The sequence below is a fragment of the Thalassophryne amazonica genome, chromosome 8 (assembly GCF_902500255.1).
Source record: "Thalassophryne amazonica chromosome 8, fThaAma1.1, whole genome shotgun sequence".
In the NCBI taxonomy this organism is placed as follows: domain Eukaryota; kingdom Metazoa; phylum Chordata; class Actinopteri; order Batrachoidiformes; family Batrachoididae; genus Thalassophryne; species Thalassophryne amazonica.
The window spans coordinates 85,443,828-85,465,678 of record NC_047110.1 but is presented as its reverse complement, the minus strand read 5'-3'; the positions used below and the strand labels follow the sequence as shown (position 1 = coordinate 85,465,678).

General features: G+C 40.4%; 1 protein-coding gene and 1 long non-coding RNA gene across 2 annotated transcripts in view; both read right to left on the bottom strand.

The window, feature by feature from the left end:
• Positions 1-21,851, bottom strand: part of brsk2a (BR serine/threonine kinase 2a) — a 721,035-nt gene that overhangs the window by 210,913 nt on the left and 488,271 nt on the right. The window contains 1 exon segment of the mRNA XM_034176871.1: positions 4,417-4,557. Coding sequence (XP_034032762.1) covers positions 4,417-4,557 — 141 coding nt within the window.
• Positions 11,791-13,171, bottom strand: LOC117516017. The gene is made up of 3 exons (XR_004562281.1): positions 12,804-13,171; positions 12,229-12,315; positions 11,791-11,830 (listed from the first exon to the last, which is right to left on the bottom strand). It is a non-coding gene; the product is annotated as an uncharacterized LOC117516017 (long non-coding RNA).

The following is a 21,851-nucleotide window of genomic DNA, read 5'->3' as shown; positions in this document are numbered from 1 at the left end:
TTTTGCTGTTTTTCATGTCATTTGAGAGATTGAGATTGAGAGATTGAGGTTTGATTTATTGTCATTGTCATTACATGAGTGCAACAATAACAAAATTGCGTCCACACTCCAAATACCACAGACAAGATACAGCAATTAATCCACAATTATTACTTGTTTACTGTAATAATGGCACACATCAGAATTAAAAAACAACATTTGACATTGTTTATGTGCACTAAACTTTAGAAACAGTCCGTTTTCCAAATTGAGGCGGCGCAGCAACATGTGGTCGCGCCGCCGTCCTCAGCTTTTTGGGGGAGGAGTGGCGTGAGCAGGGGCCAGGATGGGGACAGGAGGGGGGTTGGGAGCATGTGTATCAGTCTCTGTCCATGTGTGAGTGGCAAATGAGTCAGTTTCTGTACGTGTGTACTGGAGTTGAGAGGATAAGAAAGAAGGCAGCCGAAAGGATCACCAAGGCCGTAGAAATTCTTCTGGAGGAAAACAATGGGGCATTTGGACCTTCAGAGGCTGATACGCCTGCCATGTTTAGGGTTGAGCAGTGAAAACACCTTTGCAGCTCACATGAACAACCAGCCAATTTATGAGTATTCCCTGGTCTCCGACATCTTCCTTTGTAAGGCGTGTATTTGCTCCGAGATGTTATCCAATTTGCGTCTGAGTTCAAGAGTTAACGCAGTCTGAGAATGTGTCGCCTTGCCCAACTCATTAATCATGATGGACAGATAAGGGGTCATGGTTCTGGTGGCAGCCGTCTTGCCAATTCTCCGGTAGGTCAGGGCAGCACATTAACCAATAAGGACCAGCTCTCCTACAATAAATCCAAAAATAAATAGATCCTCGACATCCTCCACAGAGACTGACACCAAGCATGCGATGCGCCAAGTCTCCCAGGCATCAAGAACATAGCCCACGGGGTAGGTTCCATCTGGGCACGCAGGGTCCCCAGGCCTAATTTTCTTCTTGAAAAAATGGTGTCAATAGCGTTCAGAGACCAGCTGGTTAATTCCATGGTTAATCCAATATAGTTTGAAGAATCCACAGTCTGCTGAAGTAGGGACTTCAAGGTTGGAGCAGAGATAGAGGAGAAAGGAGGAGATACACCGCCCTCGCCGGAGTCCCAAGCAGAGCAAGCTGTTGTTCTAAATTAGTCACACTCACTCATCTTCAACTGCTTAGTCCAATTAAGGATCGCCTGGGGCTGGAGCCTATCCCAGCGGTCACAGAGCGCAAGGCGAGGTACACCCTAAACAGGACACCAGTCTGTCACAGGGCCACATATAGACAAACAAACACATTCACACCTGCACGCACACCTATGTAGAATTTTAAAGTTTCCAATCCACCTAACTTGCGTGTCTTTGGATGTGGGAGGAAGCCGAAGCACCCGAGAGAACCCACGCAAACACGGGGAGAACACGCAAACTCCACAAAGAAAGGCCACAGGTGGGAATCGAACCCATGATCTTCTTGCTGTGAGGCAACAGTGCTAACCACTAAGCCACCATGTTGTCCGTTGTTCTATATTAGTTATAAATAATGTTTAAAATGTTAAAAACATATTAATATTGGATGGATGCTGCTTTGCTGCTGTGTTAAAAAAATCTACACACAGTATCTTTAATCTGAGAGCTGCGTCAGACACTTTAACACCGTGAGACAGAGTGTAAATGCAAACTTTTTTCATTAATTGTTTGTCATTCGCGTTGGATGAATTTACTCTACAGCACATTTATTATTTATTTATGTTTTGACTAATCACGCGATGTGTAATGTAATAAGTGGCATTGTCTTCTTAAACATACAGTCAAACAGAAATGTGCTTCAGTACATGTTGGTTTTTCGGTTCCTAGTTTATTCTTCCAAACTTTCTGGGCAGAGGGGTGCAGGCTGGTGTTCACTCTAGGGGCCTTTGAGAGTTATGCTCAACCACACAGGAGGCTGCCACCCCCCCCCAAACAGACAGGAGACAGAGATACAGACACAGTGACTCTGTGACAGCAGCAAACAGAATCAAAGAAAACTGAGACAATGTTCAAGAATGCATATCGCTACCAGAACACGCATGTGTCCTGAAGATGCTGCATCCCAGGGATGCGGCACATTTTATATCTTGCATCCAGCCTTGATTTTATGTCAGAACGATGTGAGCATGAACCCTCATACAATAATAGAAATGTTGCAGGTAAGCTGTCTAGTGTTCACAATTACAGACTGCCGACAAGGATAACCTAGAATCAAAGACCAGAGTCCGGCAACACCGGTTAATCTGCAACTGCACTGATGCCAAATCAGGACACCCCAGTTCCATCCCTAACCTAAATATTCCTCCAAACCCACAAACTAGCCCATATTCAACAAGCATGATCTAGAGTTCAAAATTGCAAAATAATTGCAAAAATTGTACACTTTTTGCTGTGGAAATACGGTAGCACAAACTGATTCTGAAATTAACATGTCTGAATTGTGAAGACCAACAGGCAGTTACAGGACGGTGAGAGTGCCACCTGGAAACTCAGACCAGCCACACGATGGTGAAATACATACAACCACCCCACATGCAAGAATAAACCACCACTGTGAGGAAAAGATACAGGGCGCAGACCCAACGCCCTGAAAATAGACAGGACTTCAAACCCCACAGGGAGGCAAATAGCTCATCTCAGCCTATCCACCAGGACAATGGCAGGCAGCACACCCGAGCACCACTGGCAAAGCTGGAGTCGTCGCATCAGACACGACGGGATGGCAGGGTGTGCAGCAGTTCATTTTTTCCAAATACAGCATATTGATAATGTTTAAATCTGTTTTGAGAAAACCTATGATATCCTGTGAACTTGCTCATTTTATATGTGAGGTTATCCCCATTAGCTTAACCAACATTGGGCACAGCACTACAAATGCAAATGCTACTGTATTGTTTCATTGCAAGCTGCCACTGGATTGATGTTAGGGGAGGTGATGGTTTAGTGGTTAAGCAATGGACTTGAGACCAGAGGACCCTCAGTTCAAATCCCAGCCTGACCGGAAAATCACTGAGGCCCCTTGGGCAAGGTCCTTAATCCCCTAGTTGTTCCTGGTGTGTAGTGAGCGCCTTGCATGGCAACACCCTCACATCGAGGTGAATGTGAGGCATGATTTTGTAAAGCGCATTGAGTGTGTAATGCAGATGGAAAAGCGCAATATAAATGCAGTTTATTTACCATTTATGTTAAAATTCTTATATTGTGGAGCACATTATACAAATAAGTTATCATTCATAGTTTTTGTTATTTCACTTGGTGCCAGCTGCAGCAGATAAACTGACACAGATGTGTCAAATGTGTGCTGGACACAAAAGAATTCACAGGTTTGGTGTAGTCATGTGTATCATCTCCAGTATAAAAAATATAGTCCATCAAATCCACATCCATTAAATCTGTAAATGTGCTTGGAGGCCAAAAGTTATGCTTGAAAGCCCAGCAGTTATTCTAACTATCCACCATCAATAGTCTTATGAATAAAAAGCATTTGCTCCTTTTGAGCTCACAGTCTTGATAGATGATTCACCTTTATTGTCTTGGCAATATAAGGATGTACTATATATGCACTGTATAATTTATGAGCGTTTTTTCATCTGGGAATGTCAACCATGCACAGTTATCTCAGCTGGATGGTATCAGAGACATTTTCAGAAACAGAAATACACACTTCATAACAAGCAATATTAAGTTTTCTCAGTTCTGTAAACTGCGCCGTGAATCAATGATGTGAAAAACCAAATGGGACTCTAAAGTTATGAATAAAATGAGGGAATTATAGATTGCTGATTCACCCCGGGAAGCTTTCTTTTTTTTTTAAATCATTATGTGGGAACATTTGTTTACTGCTGCAGGACAATCGAATTGATATTGTTACACCTCCTGGGTATGATTGTTTATAATCGGACGTAAATTACAGTTTTTATTGATTTTTAGGGATTGTAAATAGTCAAAATGACCTCAGCACTCTAACTGTTATGTCAAGTCTGTATTGCTCATTGTGTTCCAATACTGTATTGTGCCTATTTTTGATGCAACTGTATCTGTCATTTGTTGTGAGTCTTAAATAGTAAGTGGACTACATGTCTATAGCACTTTTTTATCTGATGCAGATGCTCAAAGTGCTTTACAATAATGCTTCACATTCATCCATTCACATACACACTCAGATGCAAGTGTAGCATTCAAGTGTAGCCCAGGAGTATCTTAGGGATGAAAGACCTTCGTTAAGAGCACTTTAGTAAATGTCCTGTCTGATGGACAATCAACTGCTTTTACTCAATGTACAAACAGCACGCTTCCCCCATTCTACTCCAAGCATTCAAATTATTCCCAACATGAGCAGTCTGGCAGCACATCCAATTATTGGACTGGATACATTTACAGTGTCACTTACCATATGGAATGACTGTGGCAGAAGTCCAGGGCTGACATGATCTGTCTGAAGAATTTTCTGGCCTCTTTGGGTGTTAACCTGCCTTTCTTCACCAAGTAGTCAAAGAGCTCACCACCAGACACATGTTCTAACACAAGGTACCTAAAACACAAAGCACTGGGAGTTTAAAAAAAATAAGAAAAAGAAGGATAAGGGCAGCACAGAAAGAAAATCTCATACACCAGTACTATATTTTCCAGAGTATAAGTTGAGGTTGTTTTTTGTTTTGTTTTTGTTTGGTTTTTCACTAGTTTGGGAGTGACTTATACTCTGGTGTGACTTACACAAACCATCTACAGCTCAACACCTCAAAGACAAAGAAGCTGGTCACTGACTTTGGGAAGACCAGACAAAGACGGCAACCGATTCTCATACTGGGACCTGAGGTGGAGGCTGTGTATTCCTACAAGTACCTTGGGCTGTGGATGGACAGCAAACTGGACTGGACCAAACCCACACCAACCAGCAGGCTGTACTTTCTGAGGAGGTTGTGGTTGTTTAACATCTGCAGTCAAGCTTCTGTCATGCAACAACTACATCATGTTTCCACACCATGCTCTGGTGGTCACAACAGAAAAGGCATCCATTTAATTTGTCTGTTTTACTAGCAGGTGGAAGATAAGTCTATGGGATATTTTGGGTTGATCTTGTACATCAAAGCTCAACAAATTTTAATCTGTTTATTCTCAATATGGATGGATGGATAGGATGGATAGCTTTTATTATTACTGTCATTACAACAACGAGATTTCTGCACTCACATTCCACAGAAAAACAGCAATTAATCCACAATTATTACTTGTTTACCATAATAACGGCACACATCAGAATTAGGACAACACATATACATTTGACATTGTTTATGTGCACTAAACTTGAAACAGTTTGTTTTCCAAATTGAGGCGATGTGAGTGTGTTGGTAGCCGCTGCAACTGGAGTCGCACTGCCTGCCAGCTTGGGAAGAACGGGGGCCAGCCGGGGGAGGGGGGGGGAGATGCAGGAAGGGAGGTAAAAGGAGAAGCTGGAGCATGCTTCAGTCCATGTGTAAGTCAGTTATTGTTTTTGTGGGTTGAGATAAGAATGGAGCCGAATAATCTCACCAAGGCCTGAATAAATTCCTCTGGAGGTAAACAGTGGGCAATTGACCTTGAGGCTAGATAAGCCTGGAGTGTTGTAGCTGAGCAGTGAAAAACACTTTTTAACAGTTCCACTTGAACAACCAAATCCCAATTATGAATTAAGAATATTCAACGGCCTCCGAAACCTTCAGCTTCAACTGCAAGGCATGCATCAGCTCCAAGGTGTCATCCAATTTGCGTCTGAGTTCAAGAGTCAACGCAGTCTGAGAATGCACTGCCTTGCCAACCTCATTAATCATGATGGACAAGCGAGGGCCTGTGGTTCTTGATGCCACCGTCTTGCCAATTTTCCAGTAGATCAGGGCAGCACATAAGCCAAAAAGTACCAGCCCTGCTGCCATGAGACGAAATATGAATAAATCCTCGACATCCTCAACGGAGAAAGGCGCCAAGCATGCAATACGCCAAGACACCCAGGAGTTGAGAACATAGCCCGCAGGATACGTTCCATCTGGGCAGGTAGGATCCCCCGGTCCTGACCTTCTTGTAGAAAAAAATGGTGTCAATAGCGTTCAGAGACCAGATGATCAATTCCATGGTTAATCCAATAGTAGTCCAATAGATCCATAATCCAATATAGTTTTGAGGAATTCACAGTCTGGTGAAGTAGGGACTTGAAGGTTAAAGGCAGAGAGATAAGGGAGAGTGGAGGAGATGCGACCGCCCTTGTCAGAGTCCCAAGCTGCATCTATAAGTCCGTATATAGTAAGTCCCTTTGGCTGCTCCCTTGTTTTCACTCTGGGTCGCCACAGCAGGTCCAAGGTGGAGCTGCATGTTGAACTGGCACGTTTTACGCCGGATGCCCTTCCTGACACAACTCCACATTACATGGAGAAATGTGGCAGGGGAACTAGAAATCTTTCATACTAAAACCAAGCACACTAACCACTTGGCCACCACACCTGGTTGTACAAGACAACAGCTTTTATTGTTTTGAGGTATCCTGTTAATGTGGAGGGGACAGACTCTTATTTATTTATTTATTTATTTATTCAATTACTGTAGTAATTTAATAAAATTACAATAATTTTACATTTTTTCAACTTTCCAACGGTATTAAAATGCAGCAGGAATTTAAGCTAACGTCACATTTTTATGGCAGAGTTTAATACTCATCAACCTTCCTATTTTCCCTTCCCTAAACGTGTATACAGCACACCCATTCTCCTCCTGCATTCACATTTTTAAGGCCATTCTTCAGGTGGCCTTTGAGCTTGTGTGGCTGAGGTTGTACGCAGAAGCAGTATGTCATTCTGACTATATGGCCATGCTCCAGGGCTCCAAGGGGACAGGACGGAGATGAATCTCTTCTGATTTAGTCTAAAGGTGCATCTGTAGGCTGAAAGCCGGCGGTGCCTAGCCTGTGCTCTGCAGTGACCAGCTCGTATATCCCTGAGTGGAACTCCCTTTATCTTCACTAGGACAAATTGAAACTTGGACAGGCAGTGAAATATTCTTTTGTTGCATTCGCTCTGGTGTGGAAATTTGTATCTGTGTATACATACAGGTCTTCGATGTTATTAATTACGCAAATGTGTAAACTCCACTCGGCCAAACAAAATGTGCTCAATAAAAAAGTCTAAAAGCGATGAACCAAAAAAACTGCCTATATCCAACACAAATGCCTCTGGGAGATAATGCAGTAACCACAGCTAGGCAAACACATCATTTTGGCAAAATGTTATGTTATGGTTGGTGGGTTTGTTTTTGCCTTCTCCAGTGGGTCAATAAAAACACAAAGGTGAAATGTCAATCATTCCTTTTCCAACCCAAATCTCTCTGTCTTTTTTTTATTCATATAATCAAAAATGCTTGAGGGAGGTTTTCCTTAACACTATTTTCATTGTGCTTGCTAATATGTAGCACTTTGGAGAGGATTACACTATGTAACAAATTTTTATTTTTGTTTTGTTCCTGGGTACACAGTGTGTTTTCCTAACCTGTTATGCCTTCAATAAATAGAAAATAGCTGTTATTCCACAGAAACTTTGCTTCTGTGATCAGGACAATGATATTTTGAAATTTGTCTGTTTTCAAGAATATTCTCGATTCGCCATCAGTACGACTGAGTAGTCTTCTAGAATATTCTTTAACTGCTAGAACTGTCCAGAATTTTCTAGAAGTTTCCAGAATTAGAAATTTCAAGAAACTTTTAGAACTTTCTAGAACGTTAAAAAAAATAAAATCAAAGTTTGTGCTGAATGTAGTCATTTTTCCATAGACTTTAGACATAAGCAGTTGAAATATAACACTTAGAAGCCAGGAACAAAAATTGTGTTACATAGTGTTATGTTGTGATTTGGGGCAATATAAATTAATTGAAATCTGTTTCAAAAATTAATTAAAGAAATCAATTAGCAAGTTACCTTATTACCTTATTGCATAACGAAAGATTTTTTGTTTGTTTGTTTTAGCGTGCTGTATGGTACATGACAACATAAAGATTGCTGCCAAAATACAGTGATCAATTTATTTTTCTTTTCAGCATTTTATCCGGATATTCCACTGTTAAAGGAGATTTTTTTAATGAAAGACGTGCGGACGGATTGCAGCGTCGGCTCGCAGCCGCTGCGACGCTCCGCCACAGGAAAAACACCTCTGTTGGAAGCCTTAAGGAGAAGTTGGAACATGTCCAGCTGTTAAACAATTTCTCATATACTCACTCCAGTGAAAGCCATCAAAAGCCGCCTGGATTTTACAAATGGTTATCAACACGGAGGTGTTTTCCTGTCCTGTTTCCCGTCCGCACGTCTTTCATTAAAAAAATCTCCTTTAACAGTGTAATATCCGGATAAAATGCTGAAACCGACTTCTTCTGAAACTTCTCTGTTCTCTCACGACGTCCTGGATCAATAGAGCCTGAAATGTGGAGGTTTTCAGCTTGAAACAGGCTGACGACGGCGCCTGAGAGCGCTGCGCGACGTCTCGCACCGTGGGAAGTCCTTAAAGCGACAGTATCACCTCAAAATCTCTCATCAGCCGTTAAAATTTTCACCGAAAACCAGCTTAATTTTTCGAACCGTGTCCACTTCGATGTGTCTCACAGGTTTAGAAAAAAATTTGATCAAACAAAGCGCCAGTCTCTCAGCAACTTCTCAGACAAAGGAATTCCGACGAGGGGATGGACGACTCCTCCCACAAGGAGTGCTCACAGGCGAATGACGTCACCGACAGGCGTGGAAAAACTCACGCATGCGCACGAGGGTTCAAGCATGTCTGACGTAAAAACATATGAATGAAATCCATATAGTTTTTGAAAAAAATAAAAAGGACCTATACTTTATTGACAGCCCTCGTACATAATTATAGTAAGTCCATTTGGCTGTTCCCTCATTTGCACTCAGGGTCATCACAGCAAATACAAGGTGGATCTGCATGTTGATTTGGCACAGGTTTTGCGCTGGATGCTCTTCCTGACGCAACTCCACATTACATGGAGAAATGTGGCAGGAGTGGGGTTTGAACTGGGAACCTTCCGCATTGAAACCAAGTGCACTAACCGCTTGGCCACCACCCCTACCCATGCTTGTACATAATTATGCTTATACATAATTATAAAAGTATATATATTCATTATTTTTTATACTCATTAGGGTACATGTAATGCACATTACAGTTTATTCACATAAATGAAAAAAATTACCCTCATTCTACTGCAGTAAGTTAAGGCACAATCCTGACAGATAACTTGCGGGAGATGGAGATGTACTAGGTATCTGTCTACATGACTGCTATCAGGAGCCAGTGCAGTCTGTATTGTGGTGAATGCACTACCTGACTTGACCTGAAAGCAACCCAAACTCATTTTGATCTTATGCTACTTGTGAATGTTTTATTGTTGTTTTGTTTAAATTAAAGCTTCAGTAGCTACGTTTACATGGACACTTTTTCTGATCTGATTGAATTCTATCCGATTGGTGGATCAGATTGTCCTGTTTACATGAACGTACCCTAAAGTGATCCGCTTGCTGTGCGTGTTTACATGCACCGTGATTACGATCTGATTCAGTCAGTAGAGCAATCCCATTACGCTTTGCATTGTGACGTCTGCCGCTTGTGACATACGCAAATGAGTTGTTCCCGGAAGCCCGCCCGTATAAACAATGGATTTGTTACCTGGACTAATCAAGATTACTGTTATTTTTTGCGCGATTCTTTTGAAATTGCAGCATCGGAGGAACATGCTTCTTCTTCAGGACTTGTTCAGAAAGAAACGAACGCGGCGGAATGTGTTTTTACGTGATGTAGCACAGAAAGCCGTAATGAAAACACCGACGGATTAAACAGATGATTTACGAGCCAAATGAAAATGAAAACTTGGAGATCAGACGGAGCTTTGCGGAAACGCATCATATTCCTCAAATAACTGACGGGACTCACAGACACATGCAGGTAGGTTATTTTTGAACGTCTGTCGTTTTCATTGACCCACAATCAATAACGTCACAGCTACCACTTTTATGACTTTTGCAAACTTTTTTTCTGTGGCTTTTAGGTAGAGCCCACTATGAAATCTCACAAAACTTATTTTAAACAATGAACTATTTCAAAATGACAATAAAAGTTTCATGTATAAATGAAACAAACCTTGTGTGTGAGGCCTTTTTACATTTCCTACTTACTTTACTCAACTAAAACAAGTTGTTTGCTTTGTTCGCCTGATTTATTCTTAAGGATATGACTCATTAAGCATCAGAATTTTAAAATACATAACCATTTTCTGTTTTAGGTTGTGAAAAACACTGAGGGCGAAGACGTACGGCTACAAATCATTGGTGACCCTGCAGATCCACTCCTCGACTGGTTGCTGAAAGGCTGCATAATTCTACACATCTGAACCCAGAGGATTAATCTATTAATGTTAACCTCAGCTCACTCTGTGTAACAGTAGAAAACACTTTAGGGATTTTGAAGTCGAGGTGGAGGGTGCTACTGAAGAGATTTTCACTTCACCTTTACACCAGCTGTGATAGCAACTTGCTGTGCACTTCCTAATTTCTGTCAAAATGAGAGGAACAATGCAAGCAACAAGTGGTTGGAGAACGCTGGTCACTTTGATGGCATCTTTCCTCAGCCTGGACCACAAGTCTCGATGCAGAGCCGTTCCAGTGGGAGCAGGACAACGATGGCATTGAAGGAGTACATGTTCAATCACTTCCCTCTCCGAAATGGTCATCTCCATTAACAAAATAATAATAAAATAAAAATGACATTTTCTTTTTTTTTTTTATTAAAGTGAATACAACTTTCTTCCATACACATACATAAAATAAAAACCTGGCAGCACCACAACAATTTGGTTAAAAATAAAATATAGTGCTAAAAACTTTTATTCACTTACATCAGAGCTTGGCATTACTTTTTAAACTGGCATTACTGTGATGTCAGATCATAAAACCAAACCCTAAAGGCAGCTCTTTGTCAGCAAAATTACATACTATCAGGAAAAATTTGAAGAAACTAAACAGGGCCAGTTTGTGCCGATGTGGCAGGTGGTAACTTGGGTTGGGTGGTCAGGTGGCTCGCTGTGATTGGTGATGAAACAGTGGACTTAGTAGAGGACCAAGCTGAGATGCTTGCACATCATTTAGGAGAGATTAACTCACCTGTTCCAGACTAATATGACCCCAATGAACAACTTGAGATATGTGCCAAAATCTCTATCCAGGACAAACAGCCCAAAATGCCCACACCCTTTTTCATCCCAAGTGTTACTTCAAATACAGATGTATTTTCTAAACAGTAGCAGCTCAAGATTTTTCAATGTGTTGAACATGTTGAAAATGACCAGTACATTTTTGGAAGGGTCAAACAAAAGTGTAAAATTTCTATTTTGATATTTTAAGAGAAAATGGCTAAAATAAGTGGGTGAACGTATCACCACAAATCCAAAGAGAATGAACATTTTCCAAATATGAAATTTTTATTTTCAGTCCTGTTATCAATGGAATATGCATTTAAAGTGGAAAATACAAAACAAACCTTGTATCTTTGGCAAACAGCAGTATCTAGAGGTCTTAAATGTTTTAAAGATTATCAGGGAACATCCACAACAGAAAGTTTAAGCCCTATAATGCTTTCAGTTGAGCGGGTACTTTCTTCCATAAACCTGGAAAGAAGCCTCTCTTCTCTTTCCAGATTCCTCTCGTGCTGCTGTTGCATGTTGTCCAGGAAAGATCTCTGCTGGGCTGATCGATCACCCAGGAGCTTGGCATCACCAGATGATGGCTTTTAATCTAGAAAGAATGTATAATTTCAGTTAGCAAAGAAAGAGAGGGTTTATGTTTTTCTCTTTGTGGATCTCTCAGTCATGTATTATACCAAAGAATCATCCTGCTTCTATATTCAAATATGTTGTAACTCATCCACACGACTTTTGACTTCACAAAGCTCAAAACAGGAAAACAAAATTGAAATGAAAATATGTTTGTGTCTCAACTGTCTAAAGGATATTAACTGTCATATTCTGCTGGAACTTTGTAATATTACCATTTCTAAAAAATAAAGCACTCCAAATAAATAAATAAATATGCAATGACTTGAACATTATTTTTTTCAATAAGCTCTACAGGAAATTTCAATAACTCACTGCGGTCTTATTTTGCAGCATATTACTCTTTAAAAAAAAACTCACTTTTTTGTCTGGAGCCTCCTCTGTGTGGTCTTCAGCTGATGTCATCAATCTCCTCCGACGTGCTATTTATATTTACATCATCATCATCTGTATATATGAGAGCAGAAATTAACGTGATGCACTAAAGCAGGGGTAGGCAACCTGTTCCAGAAAGAGCCATGAGGGTGCAGGTTTTCTTTGCAGCCACTGACTCCACCAGGTGATTTCACTGATCAGTGAAATCACCTGGTGGAGTCACTGATTTCACTGATCAGTGAAATCACCTGGTGGAGTCACTGATTTCACTGATCAGTGAAATCACCTGGTGGAGTCAGTGGCTGCAAAGAAAACCTGCACCCTCATGGCTCTTTCTGGAACAGGTTGCCTACCCCTGCACTAAAGTGAACGAGGATAAAGAGTGTTGGTTAACTCAATGACAGACTGTGTTCATACACTTTACTCCGCGAATAAACTTATGTGATAACATGAAATCCCAACATTAACTTGAACTAAATCCACACATTTGGCTCAAAGTACGTCTCGTAAAAAAAAAAAAAAAAGGAATGTTGAGTTAGCGTGATTTTAACAGGACTTACCTCCAGGCTTTCCGGTGTCTCAGGTGAACTTTCCTCCGGTGTAAAACTGACTTCTACTCTAGTGTGCTCCTTGGAGAAGGTTGTCCTCAGATTATTACTCCATTAATTCATAATAAGTGAAGCTGGTTGGAGCCGCGCCGCTTCTGCTCCTTTAGCTTCTCCTTGTAGAAAGCGCTCGTTGCTTCCCAGCAGTTTTTAATTTGCTCTACTTACCTGCTGACTCCGGACACAACAAGTCTGTGCTGCCAACTTACGTCCGTCAAGCTTTTCCACTTATTTTAAATTCTTTTAAAACGTTGAGGAGTGTTGGCTCTTGTAAAGTCCAGCTGTGTTTTTTCCGTCGCCATGTCCGCGAACACAGAGCAGGAAGCGTCACGTGGTGATGTGACGTAACAGACATGCGCAGTAAGGCTCCTCACAGGCGGACAACCCGACGTGCCGTTTACATGGAACGCGATCGGGTTAAAAACAGGGTTACACCACCTCCTCTAACCCGATCGTAATTTCGATCGGATTGGGCTATTCTAATCAGATGGAGCTGTTTACATGGCGTGATTTTGATCTGATTGTTCAATCTGATTGTTCAATCCGATTACTTTTGGTCCATGTAAACGTGACTAGTGTTAATTCCTTCACGAGGAACTTCAGCAATCATGCAAAACTGCAAAGCCTGAGGCTTGACAAGCTTTGGGCTCATTTTTATCCAATTTTCCCGCAGGCACCGATAACAAAAAGTATTTAAACAATTTGTTTTGCACTGTGTTACTCTTTCAGTGTTGCAGTGTTTCAGTGTTGCAGCAAAATCTGAAATGAAGCGGCTACGTTTTGCAGAATTAAATATAACACAATGCTAAAATACCCTTGGCCGTATGAGCATAAAAATAGGAAACAGAATGTGACCTTTTGACCTCTTAAAGTAGGTCAAGGTTAGTCATCTTTAAACTTGTCCAAGGTTTGTGTCCCAAGAATGCTCCCTGTGAATTTGAAGACCCTGACAGTAATAGGACTGGACTTGTGCTGAGCACAGACAGACAGACAGACAGGCAGGCAGACAGACAGACACAAAGCCTTCTCAATACCAGATGGCCATATTCTGGCGTCGGGTTAAAAAACAATCAGGTGGAGTAACATGGAGTATCTATTCTCAGGCTGAGCATACTTTCAGTCATCATTTTTCATTTTTACACACATAATTTATACCTTCATGATGTGATCATTCGTTCATTGGTTGCAATGAAATATGCATAAATGAAATATTGCTGGGCTATATATCCTTCTGTTTTCTCCATTACCTCGAATGCACACACATAGACACTTGCACCAGCATTAAACAGCTAGTAGTGGCATCTGTTCCGAAAACACAATAAATCTTCAAGCTCCCAGGCTGACTGCTTGAGAGTACTTGCTTCAGAGATATCCAAACAGAATCTAAACAAAATTAAGTGCTATATTACATCACTGGAAAACGAGTGATACGGAGTAACTAGTGATGCTGTAAACTGTAAAATCATCTGTCTTCTGCGATGCTACTCTTGACCAACTGTCAAACATGATGAAGCAATAGGCACAAAATGTGATTTTAATAATCCAGTTACAGGATGAATCACTATATTATGCTATTTCTATCGTCTTAACGGGTGACATGTACAGTACTCCATGACGAATCCTATTTGGCCTGTAGGCGCAAGATGAGACCTAATTGAATTTAGCTGACAAACAGTCGTCTGTATATCAAAGCGTCAACTATAAATGGCTGATGGGCCTGTCACTCACCACTGTTAAAATTAGATAACAGATTTGTGTGCGTATGTGATGTGTTTCTGTGTGTGTGCAGACAGCTATTCTTGTGACTCTACGCACAGATGTACAGTGCCTCGAAATAGTATTCTTCCCCTAGGAAGGCTCATGCTTTGTTTTACTTATTGAATCAAAGTGAAGTTAACTTGACTATAAAGAAACAGAAAATGCATAATGTTAAAATCTGATATCTCTAAATTTAGTTAAATTAATTAAAGGGCATGGTAGGTTTAGTGGTTAGGACTGATGCCTCACAGTAAGAAGGTTGTGGGCTCACTTCCCGCCTTTCTGTGTGGAGCTTGAATGTTCTCCCCGTGTCTGTGTGTTGACATGGAATCCCCCCACCCCCAACAATAAATACTTTATGAGCAATAAAACTGCCTGCAATTTTTCAATATATTCAATCAATCAATCAACATTTATTTATAAAGTGCTTTACAGCACCGACTGGTCTCCAAAGTGCTTAACATTAAAAACACAAATTCACAAAAATAAAACACCTATAGAATAAAATTTTAAAACAGCACATAAAAACAGAACATGTCACCTCCCTACTGTTAAAAGCCAGTTTAAATAAATAAGTCTTTAACTTAGATTTAAAAAGTGCTAGGTCAGGAATAGTACGTAACTCAAGAGATAGCTTGTTCCACAGTCTGGGGCCAGCTACCGTGAAAGCATGGTCACCTCAGCGTTTATATCTTGACCTTGGAACATCTAAGTAAAGCTGGCCAGACGCCCTTAATGTCCTATTGTAGGTGTGCAAAGTGAAAATTTCAGACAAGTAGGGAGGTGCAAGGCCATAAATATCTTTAAAAACAAACATTAAAATTTTAAAATCAATTCTAAAACGAACTGGAAGCCAGTGGAGTGAGTACAGGACGGGCGTAATATGCTCACGTCTAAAAGTGTTTGTTAAAAGACGAGCAGCAGCATTCTGCACCAATTAGAGACGTGCAAGAGACGACTGTTTAATACTCCATGATACTCCATTAATAAAAGTACTTTATAACTGTATCCATCCATTTTCTATACCCGCTTACTCAAATTAAGGCTTAATAACTACATTTCAACACAAAATAAATTTTTCCAATTTTGTGACAAACTGAATGGGACTAAACTATTAGACATTCTCCGCTTTAACTAAATCTTGAGTGTATCAACTTTTGTGGTGTACTGACAGACAATGATGACTACCAAAACGCAAAATTAGAATACAGTAAAACTCACCTAAACCGTCATCATATAAACCGGATATTCGCACTCACCGGACAAAAGCAAAAGTCCCAATGTTTTTGTATGGTTTTACAATAAACACCGTATATACCAAATTTTGTATAACGGATTTTCACTCACATCGGACAAAACGTCCTGTCCGACTGCAATACCTTTTCATTAAAAACCTCTCGCATGTACCAAAGTAGTCTGGACGTGCCCAGTAACAGAGGTATTAAATTAAAGCTCAGCACTGATACTCGATTCAAGGAAAGTGGGTACTATATTTCTGTGATTAAAAGTCCGTCCGTTTATTTTCTTTCAAACCATGCTCAGACCCGGGACCCACAGCCTGACGTGCACCTGCTAAATCAGAGACGCAAAGGTTGTGATATGTCCACCGATTACATTTCGATCATGGATCAAATATGTTTGATAGAAAAGTCCACAAATATGACAAACTTCACAACATGAAGTCAGAAAATGACGCTGAAATGACCTGCAATTCATAGAGGAAATTATACACCTTACCTGTGATTTGGCAGTACAGTAGATGATTGTAGAAAGAAGAGTTCATTGAGGGACAAATCCAGGGACCGGTTTCATAAAGCAATGTAATTGTTTAGTCTACTAAACTTTCTTAGTCGACTATGGTTAGACACCCAACATTATCCGTCTAATCACCGTTTCACATCGACTTGTAGATTGGCTGTCTCACCTTGACAGTTTTCACGGGCATAACGGGCTTGCATGTGCAGTTGCCAAGAAACGGCTCCAATGTGCGACTGTTTTGTATACTTTCAGGTTGGTTGTTGTCATGAACTATGTAGCCCTTGTTTCGTTAACTGGCTTTATTAACATTTACGGACCCATACAAACTGCAGAATGACTTACTTAGCACTTAACCTAGCAGTTTCACGCTTCTTCTTCTACAGTTCCGTCAAGGCTTTTTGTGCACACAACGTTGCTCAGCATAACAACACCCAGTGTTCTTGAGTGTTCCATCAAGTGGTGGTACAAGATAGCCATGATTTTTTTGAGGTAAGACACTGAAGTTTTGTCAACTAAAATAAGATTAGCCTCCTCTGTACCAGGCTAAAAACTTTAGACGCGTAACATGAAATTTTAGCCGACTACGCACCTTGTGCAACAACTAACATCGCAACATTCATCAACTAAATGAGTTTATTTGAGATTAGACTGCTTTATGAAACTGGGCCCAGAAAAGCATAATCCAGAAAGATAACATAAAGACATGACAGAGAACTTTAAAACTGTCATGCATGTCAATGTCGCTACATGCCACGGAGTTACAGAGCTGCAGAGGATTTTAAGGTGTACTCTGCAGCGGACTTAGAAAAAGAGTGACTCAACCAAATGTAACCTTATTAATGGACATAATGCCAGAAGCTTATTTAAGGCAGGCCTTTATTTTTTTCAGAGGAATTTTTGACCCGGTCATTAAATGAGGTACATCCCGATTCAGGATTCCCTGCAGATCGTTCGACACCTCCTGACTGTAACTAATCCATTACATACATACAGTAGCGTTCAGAATAATAGTAGTGCTATGTGACTAAAAGGATTAATCCAGGTTTTGAGTATATTTCTTATTGTTACATGGAAACAAGGTACCAGTAGATTCAGTAGAGTCTCACAAATCCAACAAGACCAAGCATTCATGATATACACACTCTTAAGGCTATGAAATTGGTCTATTAGTAAAAAAAGTAGAAAAGGATGTGTTCACAATAATAGTAGTGTGGCATTCAGTCAGTGAGTTAGTCAGTTTTGTGGAACAAACAGGTGTGAATCAGGTGTCCCCTATTTAAGGATGAAGCCAGCACCTGTTGAACATGCTTTTCTCTTTGAAAGCCTGAGGAAAATGGGACGTTCAAGACATTGCTCAGAAGAACAGCGTAGTTTGATTAAAAAGCTGATTGGAGAGGGGAAAAGTTATACTCAGGTGCAAAAAATTATAGGCTCTTCATCTACAATGATCTCCAATGCTTTAAAATGGACAAAAAAACAGAGACGCGTGGAAGAAAATGGAAAACAACCATCAAAATGGATAGAAGAATAACCAGAATGGCAAAGGCTCACCCATTGATCAGCTCCAGGATGATCAAAGACAGTCTGGAGTTACCTGTAAGTGCTGTCACAGTTAGAAGATGCCTGTGTGAAGCTAATTTATGTGCAAGAATCCCCCGCAAAGTCCCTCTGTTAAATAAAAGACATGTGCAGAAGAGGTTACAATTTGCCAAAGAACACATCAACTGGCCTAAAGAAAAATGGAGGAATATTTTGTGGACTGATGAGAATAAAACTGTTCTTTTTGGGTCCAAGGGCGGCAGATAGTTTGTGAGACGACCCCCAAACTCTGAATTCAAGCCACAGTTCACAGTGAAGACAGTGAAGCATGGTGGTGCAAGCATCATGATATGGGCATGTTTCTCCTACTATGGTGTTGGGCCTACAACCCCTGGCAAAAATTATGGAATCACTGGCCTCGGATGATGTTCATTCAGTTGTTTAATTTTGTAGAAAAAAAGCAGATCACAGACATGACACAAAACTAAAGTAATTTCAAATGGCAACTTTCTGGCTTTAAGAAACACTATAAGAAATCAAGAAAAAAAAGATTGTGGCAGTCAGTAACGGTTACTTTTTTAGACCAAGCAGAGGAAAAAAATATGGAATCACTCAATTCTGAGGAAAAAATTATGGAATCACCCTGTAAATTTTCATCCCCCAAATTAACACCTGCATCAAATCAGATCTGCTCATTGACATTGACCCTATGCCATGACATTGACCCTATGTGTCTTTTTGCAAGGAATGTTTTTGCAGTTTTTGCTCTATGGCAAGATGCATTATCATCTTGAAAAATGATTTCATCATCCCCAAACATCCTTTCAATTGTCCAAAATATCAACATAAACTTGTGCATTTATTGATGATGTAATGACAGCCATCTCCCCAGTGCCTTTACCTGACATGCAGCCCCATATCATCAATGACTGTGGAAATTTACATGTTCTCTTCAGGCAGTCATCTTCATAAATCTCATTGGAAAGGCACCAAACAAAAGTTCCAGCATCATCACCTTGCCCAATGCAGATTCGAGATTCATCACTGAATATGACTTTCATCCAGTCATCCACAGTCCACAATTGCTTTTCCTTAGCCCATTGTAACCTTGTTTTTTTCTGTTTAGGTGTTAATGATGCCTTTCGTTTAGCTTTTCTGTATGTAAATCCCATTTCCTTTAGGCGGCTTCTTACAGTTCGGTCACAGACGTTGACTCCAGTTTCCTCCCATTCGTTCCTCATTTGTTTTGTTGTATATTTTTCGATTTTTGAGACATATTGCTTTAAGTTTTCTGTCTTGATGCTTTGTCTTCCTTGGTCTACCAGTATGTTTGCCATTAACAACCTTCCCATGTTGTTTGTATTTGGTCCAGAGTTTAGACACAGCTGACTGTGAACAACCAACATCTTTTGCAACATTGCGTGATGATTTACTCTCTTTTAAGAGTTTGATAATCCTCTCCTTTGTTTCAATTGACATCTCTCGTGTTGGAGCCATGATTCATGTCAGTCCACTTGATGCAACAGCTCTCCAAGGTGTGTTCACTCCTTTTTAGATGCAGACTAACAAGCAGATCTGATATGATGCAGGTGTTAGTTTTGGGGATGAAAATTTACAGGGTGATTCCATAATTTTTTCCTCAGAATTGAGTGATTCCATATTTTTTTCCTCTGCTTGGTCTAAAAAAGTAACCGTTACTGACTGCCACAATCTTTTTTTCTTGATTTCTTATAGTGTTTCTTAAAGCCAGAAAGTTGCCATTTGAAATGACTTTAGTTTTGTGTCATGTCTGTGATCTGCTTTTTTTCTACAAAATTAAACAACTGAATGAACATCCTCAGAGGCTGGTGATTCCATAATTTTTGCCAGGGGTTGTATATATCTCATACCAGGTATCATGGATCAGTTTGGATATGTCAAAATACTTGAAGAGGTCATGTTGCCTTATGCTGAAGAGGACATGCCGTTGAAATGGGTGTTTCAACAAGACAATGACCCCAAGCACACTAGTAAACCAGCAAAATCTTGGTTCCAAACCAACAAAATTAATGTTTTGGAGTGGCCTGCCCAATCCCGGGACCTAAATCCAATTGAGAACTTGCGGGGTGACATCAAAAAAGCTGTTTCTGAAGCAAAAGCAAGAAATGTGAATGAATTGTGGAATGTTGTTAAAGAATCTTGAAGTGGACTAACAGCTGAAAGTTGCCACAAGTTGGTTGACTCCATGCCTCGCAGATGTGAAGAAATCATGAAAAACTGTGGCTATACAACTAAATACTAGTTTAGTGATTCTTCACAGGATTGCTAAAAAAGCAGTTTGAACATAATAGTTTTGAGTTTGTAACGTCAAAGCAATCAATCAATCAATCAATTTTTTTTATATAGCGCCAAATCACAACAAACAGTTGCCCCAAGGCGCTTTATATTGTAAGGCAAGGCCATACAATAATTATGTAAAACCCCAACGGTCAAAACGACCCCCTGTGAGCAAGCACTTGGCTACAGTGGGAAGGAAAAACTCCCTTTTAACAGGAAGAAACCTCCAGCAGAACCAGGCTCAGGGAGGGGCAGTCTTCTGCTGGGACTGGTTGGGGCTAAGGGAGAGAACCGGGAAAAAGACATGCTGTGGAGGGGAGCAGAGATCGATCACTAATGATTAAATGCAGAGTGGTGCATACAGAGCAAAAAGAGAAAGAAACAGTGCATCATGGTAACCCCCCAGCAGTCTACGTCTATAGCAGCATAACTAAGGGATGGTTCAGGGTCACCTGATCCAGCCCTAACTATAAGCTTTAGCAAAAAGGAAAGTTTTAAGCCTAATCTTAAAAGTAGAGAGGGTGTCTGTCTCCCTGATCTGAATTGGGAGCTGGTTCCACAGGAGAGGAGCCTGAAAGCTGAAGGCTCTGCCTCCCATTCTACTCTTACAAACCCTAGGAACTACAAGTAAGCCTGCAGTCTGAGAGCGAAGCGCTCTATTGGGGTGATATGGTACTACGAGGTCCCTAAGATAAGATGGGACCTGATTATTCAAAACCTTATAAGTAAGAAGAAGAATTTTAAATTCTATTCTAGAATTAACAGGAAGCCAATGAAGAGAGGCCAATATGGGTGAGATATGCTCTCTTCTTCTAGTCCCCGTCAGTACTCTAGCTGCAGCATTTTGAATTAACTGAAGGCTTTTTAGGGAACTTTTAGGACAACCTGATAATAATGAATTACAATAGTCCAGCCTAGAGGAAATAAATGCATGAATTAGTTTTTCAGCATCACTCTGAGACAAGACCTTTCTGATTTTAGAGATATTGCGTAAATGCAAAAAAGCAGTCCTACATATTTGTTTAATATGCGCTTTGAATGACATATCCTGATCAAAAATGACTCCAAGATTTCTCACAGTATTACTAGAGGTCAGGGTAATGCCATCCAGAGTAAGGATCTGGTTAGACACCATGTTTCTAAGATTTGTGGGGCCAAATACAATAACTTCAGTTTTATCTGAGTTTAAAAGCAGGAAATTAGAGGTCATCCATGTCTTTATGTCTGTAAGACAATCCTGCAGTTTAGCTAATTGGTGTGTGTCCTCTGGCTTCATGGATAGATAAAGCTGGGTATCATCTGCGTAACAATGAAAATTTAAGCAATACCGTCTAATAATACTGCCTAAGGGAAGCATGTATAAAGTGAATAAAATTGGTCCTAGCACAGAACCTTGTGGAACTCCATAATTAACTTTAGTCTGTGAAGAAGATTCCCCATTTACATGAACAAATTGTAATCTATTAGACAAATATGATTCAAACCACCGCAGCGCAGTGCCTTTAATACCTATGGCATGCTCTAATCTCTGTAATAAAATTTTATGGTCAACCGTATCAAAAGCAGCACTGAGGTCTAACAGAACAAGCACAGAGATGAGTCCACTGTCCGAGGCCATAAGAAGATCATTTG